The sequence below is a fragment of the Triturus cristatus genome, chromosome 12, assembly GCF_964204655.1.
Source record: "Triturus cristatus chromosome 12, aTriCri1.1, whole genome shotgun sequence".
NCBI classification, from domain to species: Eukaryota; Metazoa; Chordata; class Amphibia; order Caudata; family Salamandridae; genus Triturus; species Triturus cristatus.
Window position 1 is genome coordinate 51,064,300 of NC_140595.1, and position 19,519 is coordinate 51,083,818.

Sequence of the window (19,519 nt, forward strand, 5' to 3'; positions counted from 1 at the left end):
GAAACCAGTTTACCTATACCAGGTAAGCTGGGTGAATAGGTCTGAAGTGGCGTTGGAAACCGCCGTCGAAACCAATGGAGGACTTCGAAGAAGGGCCACTGCTGAAAGGAAGAAAAGTGTCCGTTGGAATCCAAAGGTGGACCCTTGTTGAGAAGTACCTGAAAGCAGAGGGGACAGAGTCTGGGTCACTTGAGAGTGACCAGGGGCGCAGTAGACGAATGGCCACCGATGTCGGGTGCTTCAGGTGCATTGAGGGGGTTCTTGACTCTGCATATGCGGGGACCAGTTGATTTCGAGGGTGACCAGAAGCCGGATGCGAGCTGTCCCACGAAGGATGTCGAGTGCGGAGGGATCGGTGTCCGGCTGGAGCACCAACAAGCCTCGGCAACGGCAATCCACGCAGAAGGTCAAGGAAGTGTATGATTCAGACCAGCAAGGACCAGGGGACTCACCACACACAGGGGAGTCAGGGCGAGCCTGGAGCAACGAGGGGAGCCAAAGAAAAGCAAGGTTGACCCTCAATTGGATCCACAGGCCGGAGGCACAGGAGTCACGAGAGGACCTCGAGCGATTTCACCAAACAAAAGCCCACGGAGCACTCAGGGCGAGGAGGTCGAAGTTCTTGGTAGGAAATGGTGTCAGAGGTTGAGGCTACTCGGAGCCCAATGCACTTGTTTGGGAAATGCCAACAAGCATATGCACTTACAAATACACGCAGGGCTCAGGGCTTCGGGTATGGCAGCCCCCATGAGTGAAACTGTCCTCAAACTCGGTAAGAGGGCAACTCGGGCCTCGAGGTACATAGAAACCCACCTCCTGTGTTGCTTGACCCTTCAGAATCCACAGGAGCTCGGGCTCAGCAGACCGGTCAGCAGTGTTGAGGTGCCTGTGAATGCATGGGAGTGACTCCTTCACTCCAAGGGAGATTATCTTCGGCTGTCCTTGATGCTCCACAGGTCCTACACGGATCCTGTATGGTGCACGGGCACAGACGATGCTACAGACTGAGAGAGAGACGAAGTCGGGCTCAAACAAAGTCCAGAGAAATCCAGAGTGTCCAGACGGTCGAAGTGCAGTGGTTTCTTGTTCAGAATCTTGTCCGTGGCGAACCTAGGATCCTACAGCTAGGTAAGCCCTTAAGTACACACGGAAGAGGTTTGGCAAGATTCAGGGGACCCTCCCAGGGGAGGTTCAGGACAGTGGGGAGGTTACTCCCACGTCCTTTGTCCAGTTTCACGCCAGAGCGGGAGCCAACGGCTCCCAGGACTGGTTTTAACTGGACTATGCACAGGGAAACCAAATGTTCCCCTTATGCAGACTTTCAGTCGCTGGCAAGCGCACCCACCCAGCCCTAATACACTAAATCCTGTCTGGGAAGTGGTCACACCTCCCTGTGACAGGATGCATATTGTTCTGCCTTCCCCTGCTCGAGCTTGACTCAGCAGCAGGAGGGCAGAAATGCGTCTCTGATCAACAGCAACCATTTTGTGCAGCCAGGAGTTAGAAGGCTGGTACCGGGATCACCAGGGACCCCCCCGAAACTCACTTCTGAGGGGTGGAATCATACCTCCCACATCGGTTACCAGTGTGGGAGTATGATTCCAAATGTTTGACACCAAACATCATAGGGTTTGTTTCAGCCATTTTAGAGTTGGTCATCAGGCGTAATGTTTCTCTTTATGTCGTAAATAGCTGCTTCACTGATAACCCGGGAGGAGGGACTCCGTAGGCTGCAGGGGTGTCCTGCTCATGCGTTGGCACCCTCTCACTTAGAACCAAGCACCCTGCCCTCGGGATTGTAAATGCCTGCTATAGGGGTGACTTATAGGTTTAAAGTGAAGTGACCCTTAGCTATAATAAACCTATTTCTTATGTAAGTGGTGCTAGCACCATCTTACACAGGCTGCAATGGCAGGTCTGTAGTTCCATTTTGCATGGTCTCTCAAGGGTAGCATAATACATGCTTCAGCCCACGGGAGGGCTCTGGGGTACCTATGCCCTGGGTACATGTGTACCATATTCTAGGGACTGACAAGTGTACCTCAGTATCCAATCTGGAGTGTACCGAAGTACATGCATAACAATTTAAGGAGAAAGCAGCTAGACTGGGGTCCTGATTAGCAGGATCCTAGTCAGACCAGTTAAAAACAGTATTACATTTAGCAAAAAGTGGGGGGTAACCATAAGAAGCAGATCCTACTTTCCTACACCATTGTTCAGCACATCAGGGGGCAGACTGTGGCGAGGATGCAGCAAGGGAGAGAGTGTGGGGGGCACGCAGGATGTGATAGGCCGTTCTTAGGATGCAGAGTAAAATGGGGAGCGCAGGCATCAATTTATAACACTAACTTACATATGCAAAACAAAACTCATTGGTTTACAATTCACCAAAATGATTTTTGTGAGACTTAGTACACAATGTTGATGCAGATGACCATATATCTTTGTACACAACCTTGTGTGTGTTTATTTGTTATCATTGTGCATTCGACCCCTGGACCTGTGGTTCTTTGGTGGAGCTCACAGAAGATGAACTTTGTAAATACGTTGGGAAAGCCTAAAACCTGTCAGACATATATTTCGCTTAAACCATACCTCTCCCTTCCTACCTCATGGTGCATCATGAACTTTTAAAAAACAATTATCAACACCGCCCATGGTTTTCAAAACTTTGGATGGAACAGACAAGAGATGACCACGGAATATGTATTTTCAGTTTGAATTTATGTGTTAATTTATGTGTAAATATTTGTCTTGTCTATCCGTGTATGATATAAGGTCTTTTATAAACTGAATTATACGTACTCCCGAATGCACAATCATAATGAATAAACATACACAAGGTTATGTACAAAGATATATGGTCATCTGTGTCGACATTTGTGTTCTTAGGATGCATCGGGCAGCAGACGTGACTAGTGTGTAGGATGTGACTCAGAGCTCTTAGGATGCAGCGGGCAGTAGACGGTGACTAGGATGCAACACAGAGCTCTTAGGATGTAGCGGGCAGCAGACGGTGACTAAGGGTGCAGGATGCAACACAGAGCTCTTAGGATGTAGTGGGCAGCAGACGGTGACTAAGGGTGCAGGATGCAACACAGAGTCCTTAGGATGTAGCGGGCAGTAGACGGTGACTATGAGGCAGGATGCGACTCTGAGCCCTTAGGATGCAGAAGGATGCAAACTGTGGCTGGGAGTCAGGATGTGACATAGAGCCCTTAGGATGCAGAAGGAGGCAAGCTGTGGCTGGGAGGCTGGATGTGACACAGTTCTTAGGATGCAGAAGGATGCAAACTGTGGCTGGGAGTCAGGATGTGACTCTGAGCCCTTAGGATGCAGAAGGATACAAACTGTGGCTGGGAGGCTGGATGTGACACAGTTCTTAGGATGCAGAAGGATGCAAACTGTGTCTGGGAGGCTGGATGTGACACAGTTCTTAGGATGCAGAAGGATGCAAACTGTGGCTGGGAGTCAGGATGTGACTCGGAGCCCTTAGGATGCAGAAAGATGCAAACTGTGGCTGGGAGGCTGGATGTGACACAGTTCTTAAGATGCAGAAGGATGCAAACTGTGGCTGGGAGTCAGGATGTGACTCAAAGCCATTAGAATGCAGAAGGATGCAAACTGTGGCCGGGAGTCAGGATGTGACCCTGAGCCGTTAGGATGCAGAAGGATGCAAACAGTGGCCGGGAGTCAGGATGGGACTTGGAGCCCTTAGGATGCAGAAGGATGCAAACTGTGGCCGGCAGTCAAGATGTGACTCGGAGCCCTTAGGATGCAGAAGGAGGCAAACTGTGGCTGGGAGGCAGGGTGTGACACAGTTCTTAGGATGCAGAAGGATGCAAACTGAGGCTGGATGTGATACAGTTCTTAGGATGCAGAAGGATGCAAACTGTGGCCGGGAGTCAAGATGTGACTCGGAGCCCTTAGGATGCAGAAGGATGCAAACTGTGGCTGGGAGTCAGGATGTGACATAGAGCCCTTAGGATGCAGAAGAATGCAAACTGTGGCTGGGAGGCTGGATGTGATACAGTTCTTAGGATGCAGAAGGATGCAAACTATGGCTGAGAGTCAGGATGTGACATAGAGCCCTTAGGATGCAGAAGGATGCAAATTGTGGCTGGGAGTCAGGATGTGACATAGAGCCCTTAGGATGCAGAAGGATGCAAACTGTGGCTGGGAGGCTGGATGTTACACGGTTCTTAGGATGCAGAAGGATGCAAACTGTGGCCGGGAGTCAGGATGTGACACAGAGCCCTTAGGATGTAGAAGGATGCAACCTGTGGCTGGGAGGCTGGATGTGACACAGTTCGTAGGATGCAGAAGGATGCAAACTGTGGCTGGGAGTCAGGATGTGACTCAGAGCCCTTAGGATGCAGAAGGATGCAAACTGTGGCTGGGTGGCTGGATGTGACAGTTCTTAGGATGCAAACTGTGGCTGGGAGTCAGGATGTGACTCTGAGCCCTTAGGATGCAGAAGGATGCAAACTCTGGCTGGGAGTCAGGATGTGACTCTGAGCCCTTAGGATGCGGAAGGATGCAAACTGTGGCTGGATGTGACTCTGAGCCCTTAGGATGAAGAAGGATGCAAACTGTGGCTGGGAGTCAGGATGTGACTCTGAGCCCTTAGGATGCAGAAGGATGCAAACTGTGGCTGGGAGGCTGGATGTGACACAGTTCTTAGGATGCAGAAGGATGCAAACTGTGGCTGGGAGCCTGGATGTGACACAGTTCTTAGGATGCAGAAGGATGCAAACTGTGGCTGGGAGTCAGGATGTGACTCGAAGCCCTTAGGATGCGAAAGGATGCAAACTGTGGCTGGGAGGCAGGATGTGACTCGGAGCCCTTAGGATGCGGAAGAATGCAAACTGTGACTGGGAGGCTGGATGTGACACAGTTCTTAGGATGCAGAAGGAGGCAAACTGTGGCTGGGAGGCTGGATGTGACACAGTTCTTAGGATGCAGAAGGATGCAAACTGTGGCTGGGAGTCAGGATGTGACTCGAAGCCCTTAGGATGCGGAAGGATGCAAACTGTGGCTGGAAGGCAGGATGTGACTCGGAGCCCTTAGGATGCGGAAGAATGCAAACTGTGACTGGGAGTCCGGATGTGACTCGGAGCCCTTAGGATGCAGAAGGATGCAAACTGTGGCTGGGAGGCTGGATGTGACTCTGAGCCCTTAGGATGAAGAAGGATGCAAACTGTGGCTGGGAGGCAGGATGTGACTCTGAGCCCTTAGGATGCAGAAGGATGCAAACTGTGGCTGGGAGGCTGGATGTGACACAGTTCTTAGGATGCAGAAGGATGCAAACTGTGGCTGGGAGGCTGGATGTGACACCGTTCTTAGGATGCAGAAGGATGCAAACTGTGGCTGGGAGTAAGGATGTGACTCTGAGCCCTTAGTAGCAGAAGGATGCAAACTGTGGTTGGGAGGCAATATGTGATTCAGACCCTTAGGATGCGGAAGGATGCAAACTGTGGCTGGGAGTCAGGATGTGACTCAGAGCCCTTAGGATGCAGAAGGATGTAAACTGTGGCTGGGAGGCTGGATGTGACTCGGAGCCCTTAGGATGCGGAAGGATGCAAACTGTGGCTGGGAGTCAGGATGTGACTCGGAGCCTCTAGGATGCGGAAGGATGCAAATTGTGGCTGGGAGTCAGGATGTGACTCGGAGACCTTAGGATGCAGAAGGATGCAAACTGTGGCTGGGAGTGTGACTCGGAGCCCTTAGGATGCAGACGGATGCAAACTGTGGCTGTGAGTCAGGATGTGACTCGGAGCCCTTAGGATGCAGAAGGATGCAAACTGTGGCTGGGAGGCTGGATGTGACACAGTTCTTAGGATGCAGAAGGATGCAAACTGTGGCCGGCAGTCAAGATGTGACTCGGAGCCCTTAGGATGCAGAAGGAGGCAAACTATGGCTGGGAGGCAGGGTGTGACACAGTTTTTAGGATGCAGAAGGATGCAAACTGTGGCTGGGAGGCTGGATGTCAAACAGTTCTTAGGATGCAGAAGGATGCAAACTGTGGCTGGGAGGCTGGATGTGACACAGTTCTTAGGATGCAGAAGGATGCAAACTGTGGCTGGGAGTCAGGATGTGACTCGAAGCCCTTAGGATGCGGAAGGATGCAAACTGTGGCTGGGAGGCAGGATGTGACTCGGAGCCCTTAGGATGCAGAAGGATGCAAACTGTGGCTGGGAGGCTGGATGTGACACAGTTCTTAGGATGCAGAAGGATGCAAACTGTGGCTGAGAGTCAGGATGTGATATAGAGCCCTTAGGATGCAGAAGGGTGCAAATTGTGGCTGGGAGTCAGGATGTGACATAGAGCCCTTAGGATGCAGAAGGATGCAAACTGTGGCTGGGAGGCTGGATGTTACACAGTTCTTAGGATGCAGAAGGATGCAAAGTGTGGCCGGCAGTCAAGATGTGACTCGGAGCCCTTAGGATGCAGAAGGAGGCAAACTATGGCTGGGAGGCAGGGTGTGACACAGTTCTTAGGATGCAGAAGGATGCAAACTGAGGCTGGATGTGATACAGTTCTTAGGGTGCAGAAGGATGCAAACTGTGGCCGGGAGTCAAGATGTGACTCGGAGCCCTTAGGATGCAGAAGGATGCAAACTGTGGCTGGGAGTCAGGATGTGACATAGAGCCCTTAGGATGCAGAAGAATGCAAACTGTGGCTGGGAGGCTGGATGTGATACAGTTCTTAGGATGCAGAAGGATGCAAACTGTGGCTGAGAGTCAGGATGTGACAGAGAAGCCCTTAGGATGCAGAAGGATGCAAATTGTGGCTGGGAGTCAGGATGTGACATAGAGCCCTTAGGATGCAGAAGGATGCAAACTGTGGCTGGGAGGCTGGATGTTACACAGTTCTTAGGATGCAGAAGGATGCAAACTGTGGCCGGGAGTCAGGATGTGACATAGAGCCCATAGGATGCAGAAGGAGGCAAACTGTGGCTGGGAGGCTGGATGTGACACAGTTCTTAGGATGCAGAAGGATGCAAACTGTGGCTGGGAGTCAGGATGTGACTCTGAGCCCTTAGGATGCAGAAGGATGCAAACTGTGGCTGGGAGGCTGGATGTGACACAGTTCTTAGGATGCAGAAGGATGGAAACTGTGGCTGGGAGTCAGGATGTGACTCAGAGCCCTTAGGATGCAGAAGGATGCAAACTGTGGCTGGGTGGCTGGATGTGACAGTTCTTAGAATGCAGAAGGATGCAAACTGTGGCCGGGAGTCAGGATGTGACTCTGAGCCCTTAGGATGCAGAAGGATGCAAACTGTGGCTGGGGGGCTGGATGTGACTCTGAGCCCTTAGGATGCAGAAGGATGCAAACTGTGGCTGGGAGTCAGGATGTGACTCTGAGCCCTTAGGATGCAAAAGGATGCAAACTGTGGCTGGGAGTCAGGATGTGACTCTGAGCCCTTAGGATGCAGAAGGATGCAAACTGTGGCTGGGAGGCTGGATGTGAAACAGTTCCTAGGATGCAGAAGGATGCAAACTGTGGCTGGGAGGCTGGATGTGACTCGAAGCCCTTAGGATGCGGAAGGATGCAAACTGTGGCTGGGAGGCAGGATGTGACTCGGAGCCCTTAGGATGCGGAAGGATGAAAACTGTGACTGGGAGTCAGGAAGTGACTCGAGACCTTAGGATGCGGAAGGATGCAAACTGTGGCTGGATGTGACTCTGAGCCCTTAGGATGAAGAAGGATGCAAACTGTGGCTGGGAGGCAGGATGTGACTCTGAGCCCTTAGGATGCAGAAGGATGCAAACTGTGGCTGGGAGGCTGGATGTGACACAGTTCTTAGGATGCAGAAGAATGCAAACTGTGGCTGGGAGGCTGGATGTGACACCGTTCTTAGGATGCAGAAGGATGCAAACTGTGGCTGGGAGTAAGGATGTGACTCTGAGCCCTTAGTAGCAGAAGGATGCAAACTGTGGTTGGGAGGCAATATGTGATTCAGATCCTTAGGATGCAGAAGGATGCAAACTGTGGCTGGGAGTCAGGATGTGACTCAGAGCCCTTAGGATGCAGAAGGATGCAAACTGTGGCCGGGAGTCAGGATGTGACTCAGAGCCCTTAGGATGCAGAAGGATGTAAACTGTGGCTGGGAGGCTGGATGTGACTCGGAGCCCTTAGGATGCGGAAGGATGCAAACTGTGGCTGGGAGTCAGGATGTGACTCGGAGCCTCTAGGATGCGGAAGGATGCAAATTGTGGCTGGGAGTCAGGATGTGACTCGGAGACCTTAGGATGCAGAAGGATGCAAACTGTGGCTGGGAATCAGGATGTGACTCGGAGCCCTTAGGATGCAGAAGGATGCAAACTGTGTCTGGGAGTGTGACTCGGAGCCCTTAGGATGCAGAAGGACGCAAACTGTGGCTGGGAGTCAGGACGTGACTCGGAGCCCTTAGGATGCAGAAGGATGCAAACTGTGGCTGTGAGTCAGGATGTGACTCGGAGCCCTTAGGATGCAGAAGGATGCAAATTGTGGCTGGGAGGCTGGATGTGACACAGTTCTTAGGATGCAGAAGGATGCAAACTGTGGCTGGGAGGCAGGATGTGACTCGGAACCCTTAGGATGCAGAAGGATGCAAACTGTGGCTGGGAGTCAGGATGTGACTCGGAGCCCTTAGGATGCAGACGGATGCAAACTGTGGCTGGGAGGCTGGATGTGACACAGTTCTTAGGATGCAGAAGGATGCAAACTGTTCCTGGGAGGCAGGATGTGACTCTGAGCCCTTAGGATGCAGCGGGATGCAAACTGTGGCTGGGAGGCTGGATGTGAGAGAGCTCTTAGGATGCAGAAGGATGCAAACTGTGGCTGGGGGGCAGGATGTGACACAGTTCTTAGGATGCAGCTGGCAGCAAACGGTGACTAGGAGGCAGGATGTGACAGAGCTCTTAGGATGCATAAGGATGCACACTGGCTAGGATGCAGGATCTGACTCCGAGCGGTTAGGATGCAGCGGGATGCGGACCGTGGCTAGGATGCAGCATATGGGAGTGTGTTCTTGGTACGTAGCAGGTGGCAGAGTGTGGCTGTCATGCAGCTTACGTCAGGGTGTTCATAGGATGTAGCAGATGGGAGAGATTGGGAGACATGCAGGGATGTGACAGAGTGCTCTTGGGGTGCAGCAAGTGGCAGACTGGGGGCATGCAGGGTGAGATGGGGTGCTCTTAGGGTGCTGTGTGAGTAGAATGCAGGGAGCGACAGAGCACTCTTAGGGTGCAGCAGGTGGCAGACTGGGGGCATGCTGGGTGTGACAGCGTGCTCTTTGCAGAAAGTGGTAGAGCGTGGGTAGCAGGCAGGGTGCAACAGAGCACTCTTAGGGCGCAGTAGGTGGCAGACTGTGGGTGGCATGCAGGGTGTGATGAAGTGCTCTTAGTGCGCTGCGTGGGTGGTATGCAGGATGTGACAGTACTCTTGGGGTGCCACATGGTGGCAGACGGTGGGCGGCATGCAGGGTTTGACAGAGGGCTCTTGAGATGCAACAGCCGTCTACAGTAAGATTTCAGCAGGTGGCAGGCTGGTTGCAGTGTAGTAATAAAAGGCTGCCCTTAGGATGCAGAACTTGGTGGACTGTGGTGCGGATTTCAGGGCTGACAAGTACCAGGAGGGAGCAGCAAGTCTTACGCAATGATTGTGTAAAAGGAGGAGACACAGACAAAGTCCCTGAGGTGCAAGAGCGGTCACCAACCCTGTAGATGATCTTCTGAAATGGTTTCTCTTCCTCATTGCTGTAGAAATTCTCCACCAAGTCTGATGTCTGGAGTTATGGAATCCTACTCTGGGAGGTGTTTTCATATGGCCGAGCCCCTTATCCCAAGATGGTGAGTTAGTCTCTGCACCCTCTTCCTCTGTCTGACTACCTCTCTGTTTCTTTCACTTTCTACCTCTACCCTCTGTCTACCTCTCTCTCTCTCTTCTTCTCTTCTTCCTTTCTTTGTATCTTTTTGTTTCTCTCTTGCTCTTTGTCAGTCTCCAGTGCTTTTTTCAACACTGCCTCTCTCTACCTCTCTATTTCTCTGTCACTCACACTGTACGTTTCTCCATGGGTCTCTCACCCCATTCCCTGTCTCTCTCACTCACTCTGTTGGTCTCTCTCCCTCTGTCTCTCTACCACTCTTTCTGTGGGTGTCTCGCCCTGTCTGTCTCTCTATCTCCCATGTCCTTCTCTAGATCTCTCCTTCTCTCTCCAGTAAGTATATTGGAAAGGGATTCTTTCTGTCATGGTCTTTTCACTGGTGTTTCTGTGGATGGAACCGAGTGGGGTGAGGTGGTGGTAGTCCTGGGCTCTATCAGAACATCTTGGCATCTTGATTGTAAAGTAGTGGCACTAGGCCCACATACTTGGGATTGAAGGACAAGAACACAGTAGCCTGGTAGTGCTAACTGCCAGGAGGGCCGGTCACAACCGCTGGTAGACTGGTGGTGATTGGCAGCTGTCCCAGTCTTCTACTCCCCCCACCCACCTCTGGCAAAGTCCCCAGCCCCCTTGCCCCTGCTTGCCCTGAGTAAGGCCCTATTGCCAGGGTTACACCACCATCACACCAACTGCTTCCGTGCTGTGTCCTGCAATACATACTGTGCCCTTCCCGGAGACCCTCCTGCCCTCTGTGCTTTTTCCCTTTCCCACTGACGGCATCATTTAGCGGACCGTGGCTCAGGCACAACTCTCAACTTCTAGGAAATCATCACTGAAAACTCACCCACCTGCACAATGATCAACGTTTTCTGTATGTGCCCAACTTTGTGCGCAGAGTTTAAAGCTTTCCAGGGCCCATCATACGTCATTCACATATGTTGGAATTATATTTAGAACATTGGAATGTTGAGAGCTCCATTGAAGACGATGGAGGGGCCCAGGGCCACTAATGGCTGGCACAGACCTCCTGAGCCAACATTCCTTTGTTTGTCTTTCAGTTTATCCCTTTTTAAATTCAGAACATTCCACCTTCAATGGGTGAAATGTTCTAATGGCATTATAGCCATCTTGCATGGGGCCACAACTGTTGTTAAAGGCCTTTTCCCTCGAGCTCCTTGTCTGTGGCTTGGCCTTTAACTCCTGGCCTGGGCATTTAAAAACAAGTACAGCCCTCAGCAATGAGCGGTCATATTAAAAACAGATCGTGAGAGGCTGATAAAGCCTGATAACAAACTAATGTCCCCTTTTCACTCATGCATATCATTTATCACTGAGCAGCAAGCAAGGATCTTTTAAAATACTCAGCGCCTACAGAGCACGACCACTCGTCTCTTCTCTGTATCTTCCTCTTGAGATGATTTACGAGTGACTTATGGATGTGCTAATCTAAACCCTCTATCCTTCCTCTTCTCAGAGCCTGAAGGAGGTGTCGGAGGGAGTGGAGAAGGGATACCGCATGGCAGCCCCCGAAGAGTGCCCCCCAGCCATCTACAACCTGATGAGCAGCTGCTGGGAGGCGGATCCTGGGAAGCGACCATCCTTTAAAAAGCTGAAGGACAAACTACAGAAAGAGCTGAAAGCCTGTCAGGATGCTTAATGAGACTGGGGGACCTCTTTTTTTATTCACGTTCAAGGAATACTGAGGACCTGTCCAGAGACTTCCGAACGTCTCGCATTCATTTGCTTCAGAAAAAGTGGTTTGATTGATGGATCAACACCATGGATCCCATCAATGAATCACCGACAGAGGAGCTAGAGAACTGTGTTAACGTCCTTAATTAAAGGGGTCACCCGGTGAATGATGTCACAATATGTCTCAAAGCCCAAGCTGACATCATCAAACAAAGCAAAATTCTAGAACGTCCATTGTTGATGATTGCTAGCGATGCAACACTAGACACAGAGAAATTGACCCATTCCAGAAACGAACAATGTCTTCGGATAGGGCTTCGAAGAAAGCCTTCAAGGAGTGTGAAGGACCCATTATGGTACGGGGGAAGATCGCTCGCCCAGAAGTCTGCAGGAATATGGAGAGGGGATAACGGGGCAAGGAGAATGCATGTGGTGATTGCGTTCACTGGAGATGCAAGAGGTGTAAATAAGTATTGTAATAGTGTTACAATGAAGCTGCCTCAATTTGACCTCTACCATGTTCCATACAAAGCCATAGAGTTCCAGGTTTCAATTCTCATACTGGAGTTACTCCTTGGTGGAGAAACACCTAATTGCCCCATAACAATAAGTTGGTTTTTAAGCTTTAATATAGGTACATTTTACATTATTATTATTATTATTACAAAAAGGTTCTATCGTCAGGTCTACTGGAATAAAGTAACTCTGATATGTCCATAAAATCAAGGGACTTGTCAAGGTTGCCCCCTAATTTAATTCCCCTATATAATCTGACAATTACACTAAAACATGTTTTCTACCTGAAACATATCAAAAGGCTACATCAAAAATAAAAATGCATTCTTGTACACTGATGTTACCGGTCTCCTTTACAGCGGTCATCGATACCTCAGTGAGGTGTGTGTATCTGTCTTTCTGATCCTCCCAAACCAGCGACAGGTGACAGTTTGTCTGTGACAAATTGTGATGTTTAATATCTCTAAATTGATTGGTAGGCAAAGTTATTTTTTGCTTTGCCTGAAGTTAAAAAACTATGAGGAATCAACAAATGTAAATAAGTTTGGAGAGAAGATGTTTTGTTTATAACTGAAATTGTACTAGTTCAACCATCCTAAGACTCACCCCTAATATCTAAAACAGAAATAAAAATTTTTTAAACGTGAGATATATTTTCATAGCTAAACCCAGACGAATAAATAAACTATAGGACTCATCCCTCCATATTTAAATAGCTTTTTTTTTTCATTATCACATGTATGTTTTGATCCAGTGACAAACTCATTTCACACTTTGTTAGTTCATTCTCCAAGCTGCAGATTTCTTAAGATTGAAACCACGGTTTTAAAAAACCCTAAAGATTTTAGATTTGCTGTTAAGGACTTTTTTTAATCCTAATATGTATTGCAGCGCCTCGTCCAGGTTAGTAAGTGATATATAAAGATTCAATTAAGCTGCATCCTGTAGAGACATAGGGTGTTATTACAAGTATGGCGGTCCTGGGACAGTCGCACTCATGATGGTGGTCCGACTACGGATTCACCCACCCGTATTATGATGGTGGCGGTGGGATCGACACAGGACAACCGCCTCCGGCGGAATCTGGAATTCCACGGCAGAGGCGGTGCGCAAAGGAGCCTGAATATGCTGGCGGTGCCGATGGTGGCACCGCCACCGCCAAATTTATTATGACCTGCATATCCACCACCCTTTTAATGGCGGAGATCCCGCCATAAAAAGGGTGGCAGACATGCCGGTTATGAATCAGGGCCTGGGGGTGCGTGCACGTGGGCACATGTTGTGCCCCTGGAATTTCACCCTAGTTCCTGCACGGTGTGGCATATACAACATGAAGGAGTGTGCTGCAGCCGCTCTCACAGAGGCGGAATGCTGTTAAGGCTCTCCTATGAGCCTAACACGGCCGCCACCGCACCATCCGCCCTGGACTAAACTCATAATCCGGCAGGCGGGCTCACCACGGCCTAGGCAGTCTTCCTGGGACTACCTCAGTGGCGGTCCCATTGGAAGACCGCTAAAGTCGTAATAACTATTTAACTGTGCTAGAGACTTTTTGGTAATGTAAAACAAATCCGCACTCACATCAAGAGGTGGCTCAAATGAAACTCGCTGTGGTCAGAAATAAAAATGCATAGTTCTACTGTTACAAGTGTGCACATGTGGTTGTAGTCGTTAAATTGTATATGTTTTATGCAAATTCATTTACTCAGCGCTGAAGATGATTTGCAGAGCACAGTGTGAAAGGACAGTCTACGAGTGCAATACAAACTCATGTATTGTTGGTAAATAATATTTTGTATGGTATCAGGTAACTATTGTTTCTTAAATAAAGTGTATATATTTTATAAAGCATTTGGCTCTTTTTTAATTAAATAATCAAGATTGTCAAAATGATGAGAACAGTAAAATGAGAATGCTACAAAATGTGCTTTATATGCCCTTATAACATGTGGTGCTCTACTAACCTTTTCTCATGCCGCTTAAATTGGGTAACCCTGCTAGAGAGTCTAATCATGCCTTACCTCATAAGTGTCCTGTCCTGGTCTTCCTTTTCTGGGCTGCAATCAACTTGGTGCTAAGTGCACTGAAAAGCCTCCCTGTTCTGCTGAACCATGGAAAGACCCAAAACAACTCTCTAGAAAAATCCCTAACAACACTTCTAAGATTTAATTGGAATATTACAGTATTATTTGGGTCTTACTTGGGAATGGCATTCATACCTCTTAGCTGCTGCTTCAGATAAACCACATGCAGTGGCTGTGCATGTGGTGGGCTAGGAACCTCAACTACAGTATGATCAAAAACAGGACTTAAATAACATGTAGATGGCGCGATATTATCAATGTACGTAAAAGGATGAGAGGCGGCAGAGAGCCTGCTTCACGAGGACAATGCAAATAATGTCGCTAAAATATGCGGTACATCTCTTTCTCTTTGTGAGAGAGAGTGAGAGAGAGAGAGAAGGGTGGAAGAGAAGAAGGGTATTACAATCATAAGAACACACACACACACACACACTTTGACTACAGGAAGTAATCTGGGGTCAAAGAGAAATCCTTTCTTTCACTTCCTGTTTTCTTTAGCTTCCTGTTTTCTTGCTCTTCCTGTCACTGTCTTTATGACCCTTGATACCAAGCTTAGCAAGGGAGCATGACCATGTTTGGATGATTTGGATCTGTGAGAAGTGAGGTTAGCGGGGGCTAACGGCACTAGGTTGACGGTGGAGGAAATAGACATCAAAGTCAGGACAAATCATGTGATTTAACAGCAAAATAATGTAGACTTAGTAACACCCACATGCTCCAATCACTTAGACAACTGCGTGATCAGTTATGGTCCCCATTGCACCAATATGCAAGCGACAAACTGGCGAAAACAGGCTGATGGGGGTCAAGTTATCCCACCATTTGCAATGTAAATGTAAAATTTTGACACATCAAGAGGTGGATTTACTAAGGTTTTGCGCAGGATCTCACTTGGCGCAACGCAAAATGCAGCAGCAATGTACCATACATTATAGAAGTCCGCAAGTGCATTGCAAAATTATGTTGTACCAAGCGTGTGTTTGTGGAGACGTTGGTGCCTCTAGCCCATTGTGACCTCTGTGTCCCCCTACTTGCTTACAGGGTGGAATCATATGCTGCTCACTAGCGCCACCTTGTTGTTGATAGTGGCAATAAACGCCTAGTGCTGCGTTGCCCTAGAAACAATCCTGAATAAAATGTCAGCCATATTTGTTTTGTGAAAAAAGACATGGGGAGCACTGGCATGCCAGCTCTGTGCCAATCTTCAAAGCGAAGCAGCTGGCAAGAGGGGAGAACTTCCACTAGTTTGCTCCACCCTAGGTAATTCAGACAGTGGCACAGCAAGGTCAGATGGTACCCGGTGCGGAAAATTTCTTGTCACCCCGACTTGACAAAATGGAAAAAATATGTGTTTAAAACACATATTTTTGCCATGTTGTCCCCCCTTCTCAGTGATGCCACCCGGGGCGGCCCACCCCCCCCTTCCGACGTCACTGAATTCAGACATTGTGTGCCAAACTGACTCAATATGGACTTTGCCCTTCTACTTTTCCATCCTCCGAAATATACACGAGTCCCCCCCTTACAAAACAAGCATTGACAAAATCGAAAGGTCTGGCTTTCGTGTACTAATGCATGTAAACACAGGCATTCACAAATACTGTTGCATGCACAAATGCTTTTTTAACATATTAAAGCAAGTCCCTTTGCAAATGCTGGGGAAGAAGTGCAACACATTTTTTTTTTCTAAATGGAATGTATGTGTGAGATAAACAACTGAGTGTGACAAACAACAAGTTGGTTGAGTACACTTTTAAGGCGTAAAACAGTCCCTCATTCATTGCAATGGAAGCACTTCCTAGATGGTGGAATAATACAAGAAGCATCCAATAGTAGGAGGTGAGAGGGATATACGCATCTGGGTAAAGTCAAAGCCTCTCTGTGTTAACGGCGGGTTTCGCAAACAGTTGTGCAGACAAGACGGACCAAACGAAGTTTTGAGCAGGAGAAAATAGAAGGACAAAGAGGAAATGTGAACAGAGGTGCAATGCACTTACTTTCTACCGGGATCTACTTGGATTAAATGGTGAGAGACAAGGGGGAGACGTAAATGCTTCACGCAGCTCACTTTAGTTTCTCTTGGCTGAGTTGCTTGTGAAAACTCCTTCCGGTTTAATTTAAAAACTGTCAAACTTCCTCGAAAAACAGAAGTAATCATTGCTTTTGTAGCACTTTGACCGAGGTTAAGAAAATTCCTTGTTCTAGTTTAGTCTTAAATTTCAAATAAAATCTTTTATAACTCATACATATCTGATTTGTGATAAAGAGACGGGTCCATCATTCAGAAAGTTTCAGGGACTTCTGAGTAACTTAATCCTGGGTGACTGACACTAATGCGTAACGGACTATTTTTAGCAAATTCACATACATTTTTGAGGGTACAAATGTAAATTTCCAAGGGCATACATTGGGTGTATGTAGGCTACATTGACAAAGCTTTTTTACCATGAGCAGGTGTGACATACTCCTGGAAATCCAAGAGTCAATCATTATTGATTGACACATAGAGGCAGCAAATCCCTCTAGGTTTCATAGAAAGGAGTGACGCTGCCGGGCCTGGCTCCCTCCCTCCCCCACAAGGCTCCGGCTTGCATTGCCTGGTGGCCGGGGCGGATTACCTCCCTGCCCCGGTGGTGTGTGAACCTCCACAGCCTCCTGTCATACAAGGGTTTATCCCAGATTACAAAGAAGATTGTTTACATCTTTACTTCAGTAGTTTCATCAGAAATGAAACCAACACTGAAACTGACTCCCACATCACAGACACTGCAGCACCTCTCATAGGTACTACAACCTTCCACACTTTGACGCATGTATTTTAGAGGAAACGCATACATCCGCACATATCAGTTGTTTCACACCTGTGTGTTAAATTTTGTCCGATACATCAGTCCTAAACATACTGCCATTTTCACCGGCCTCATATCTGCACCAACTTGTCCCATATTTGCAGACCCTTCACCTGTCCCTAAGTAAGTAGTTCCTATAAGCGTCCCTTTTATCTTCTGGCACACCCCTGTCCCATACACCTGTCCCTGCTCCAGAGCCCCATCAACCTGCCTCTGATCTACATATATCTGGCCTCTATGTACCGATGCATATAACTGCCTCATGCCTCCTGCCCTATACACCTGCCCCCAATGTACTGTCCTATTTAAGCGCCTCTTATCTACAGCCACTACACCTGCCCTTTTACCTCCAGTCAACTCAAGCCGGAAGCAGGTATTTAAACTAAGGTGTGGCACACCTGGACTCCCCACCCTGGTATAAGACCACCCAATGTATCAAGAGATTGAGCTTTCACCTTTAAGTGGATCCGTGCGGGCGATGCACCTACAGAGATGAATGCTGAGTTGACGCCATGTGTTTTTTTTTTGCCCGCTGGGCATTTAATTTTTGTCTTTCACAAACAAACTTCCAAAGTTGGAGTTTGTTTGTGAACTCCCCCAAAATCAAGGTTGGTGAATGTTCTCCCTGCACATCAGGGCCATTGATTGTTGTCCCAGCCTGGGGACCGCCATTCCTCGCCTAGTGCGGCCCAGAAAGGAAAACCAAGTGGCGATCCACCATGCCCTAGAAGGCTTCTTCAGGGCTGTTTCACCGATTTCCCAACAAATATTGCATGTGTGGATTGAACCCATAAACATACACCAGAAAGTGTTCAAAAACAGAAAAGAAAACTAGAAAAGAAAAAAAAGTCAACATGAATGCCATTTTAAATTATTCATGAAATATTCTTTGTCCTAGTTTAAATTTTTACTAGATCTCAAATATTACAGCCCAATATTATAACTCAAATATACTCCCATTTTTAGTATTCAGGCAGAGCATTCTTTTTCACAATTCCTAAAAACGGTTCTAGGCTACAATATTTTTATATTATATTTAGATTATTTGCACCCCAAAATACCAAGCACTTAAACACTGCACAGGAAAAGTCTTAGATTCGAATAGAATTCCCGGCCAAGTGGGACGGCGAGTAGCCGTTCCACTAAAAAAAAATATTTTCTTTTTTTTCTTGTATTCGAGATTTAATCCAATGTAGTACAACGATTGAGGACTCCTAGAATTAATGGACCACCCGGTCAGTGGTTTCAACCGGACGTCACTGGTTATACGCTGCTTACTTTGCGTCAAAGGGGCATTCTATGGGTGGTACATGGGCATTCCTACGCATTTTCACGGGTTTTGATGCAAATCACTCTAATTAAACATAGACAGGGATTTGCACCAAAAATCTTACAAGGGGATTATAATTATTAATATTTTTTAATTTCGCCTCGTTTTTTAAGACTTTGCGTGCATGCTGCATTGTACAACACACATACATAGCATGAAAAGTGTTCAAGGATAGATTTTGTACTGGAAGGGCATGATCACGGCACTGAGCAGCTGGCTTTCAATGCCTTGCGTATACCGGGATATCCCTCCGCGGAGTGAGTCATCTGCGAGCCAAGCAATTTCTAATGCTTAGGCTGATTATACTTGTAATCCGCTGGGGGAGGATGTCGAAGCACGGAGGGTCTCTGCAGGAGATATGAGCAGGGCTGGCATGCAGCCAGCACTGAATTCACACTCCTGTTCAACTCCCAGCCGTGCAGTGGCGGAAGGAGTGCGCCAAGGGCCCTAATGCAAGCAAGGAAATTGGGCCCCCTATCTCTTGGTTTGATAATGAAACATATATGACAAAATGGGCCCCTCATATCCAGGATCTGGGTGCCACTGCACATGGTGAACTATTAATACCTGTACTCCTGCAACTATGGAGTGAGGCTAGAGGTGGACAAGCCCCAAAAAAAATTAAAGAGCCGAGAGCGAGCTGAGCCAGGGGTCCAGCTTGAACCCAAAAAGCAAATAATAAACTGCGCCATGGAAAACATTATCATATAATTAGAGAAAAATATTTACAAGTATGACAAGATTTTTATTGTATTTTTTATTTGAAAGATAGTTCATAATTTCTTTATATTTGTAAATGTTTTGATTATATGCATTAGATTACATGACAGCATGGAGTGGCATTTATTAGAATTTAGAATTTATAAATATGTGCTTTGAAAAGTTTAAGAAATGCGAAGAGACAATTTGGGCCCGATTACGAGTTTAGGTGTTTTATCGCACATGATAAAAAAACAATACCATGGGGTACCTTTTATCGTGTGCAATAAATAACAGCTATTATGAGTTTGTGGGAAATTTACATGGTTAACGCAGCAAAATCTGCATGGTACGGTAAATCCCTTAAATCCTCTAAAACAAAGTGTATTATTATGGGTCACTATATGAGACTATTGTGAGTGTGTGACCCTGCTTAAAAGGAATCCATAGAGCCTTATATATATATATGAACAATGTG

The 19,519-nt window shown here is 47.7% G+C and overlaps 1 protein-coding gene and 1 long non-coding RNA gene across 2 annotated transcripts in view; one reads left to right on the plus strand and one right to left on the minus strand.

Moving 5' to 3' along the window:
- MATK (megakaryocyte-associated tyrosine kinase) overlaps positions 1-13,927 on the plus strand; it is a 108,117-nt gene extending 94,190 nt beyond the window's left edge. The window contains exons 12-13 of the mRNA XM_085637556.1: positions 9,750-9,836; positions 11,346-13,927. Of these exons, the coding sequence (XP_085493682.1) occupies positions 9,750-9,836; positions 11,346-11,528 (270 nt within the window). The 3' untranslated portion in view covers positions 11,529-13,927. The remainder of the gene's footprint in view (positions 1-9,749; positions 9,837-11,345) is intronic.
- Positions 1-19,519, minus strand: part of LOC146772425 (uncharacterized) — a 442,975-nt gene that overhangs the window by 320,484 nt on the left and 102,972 nt on the right. The window lies entirely within an intron of this gene.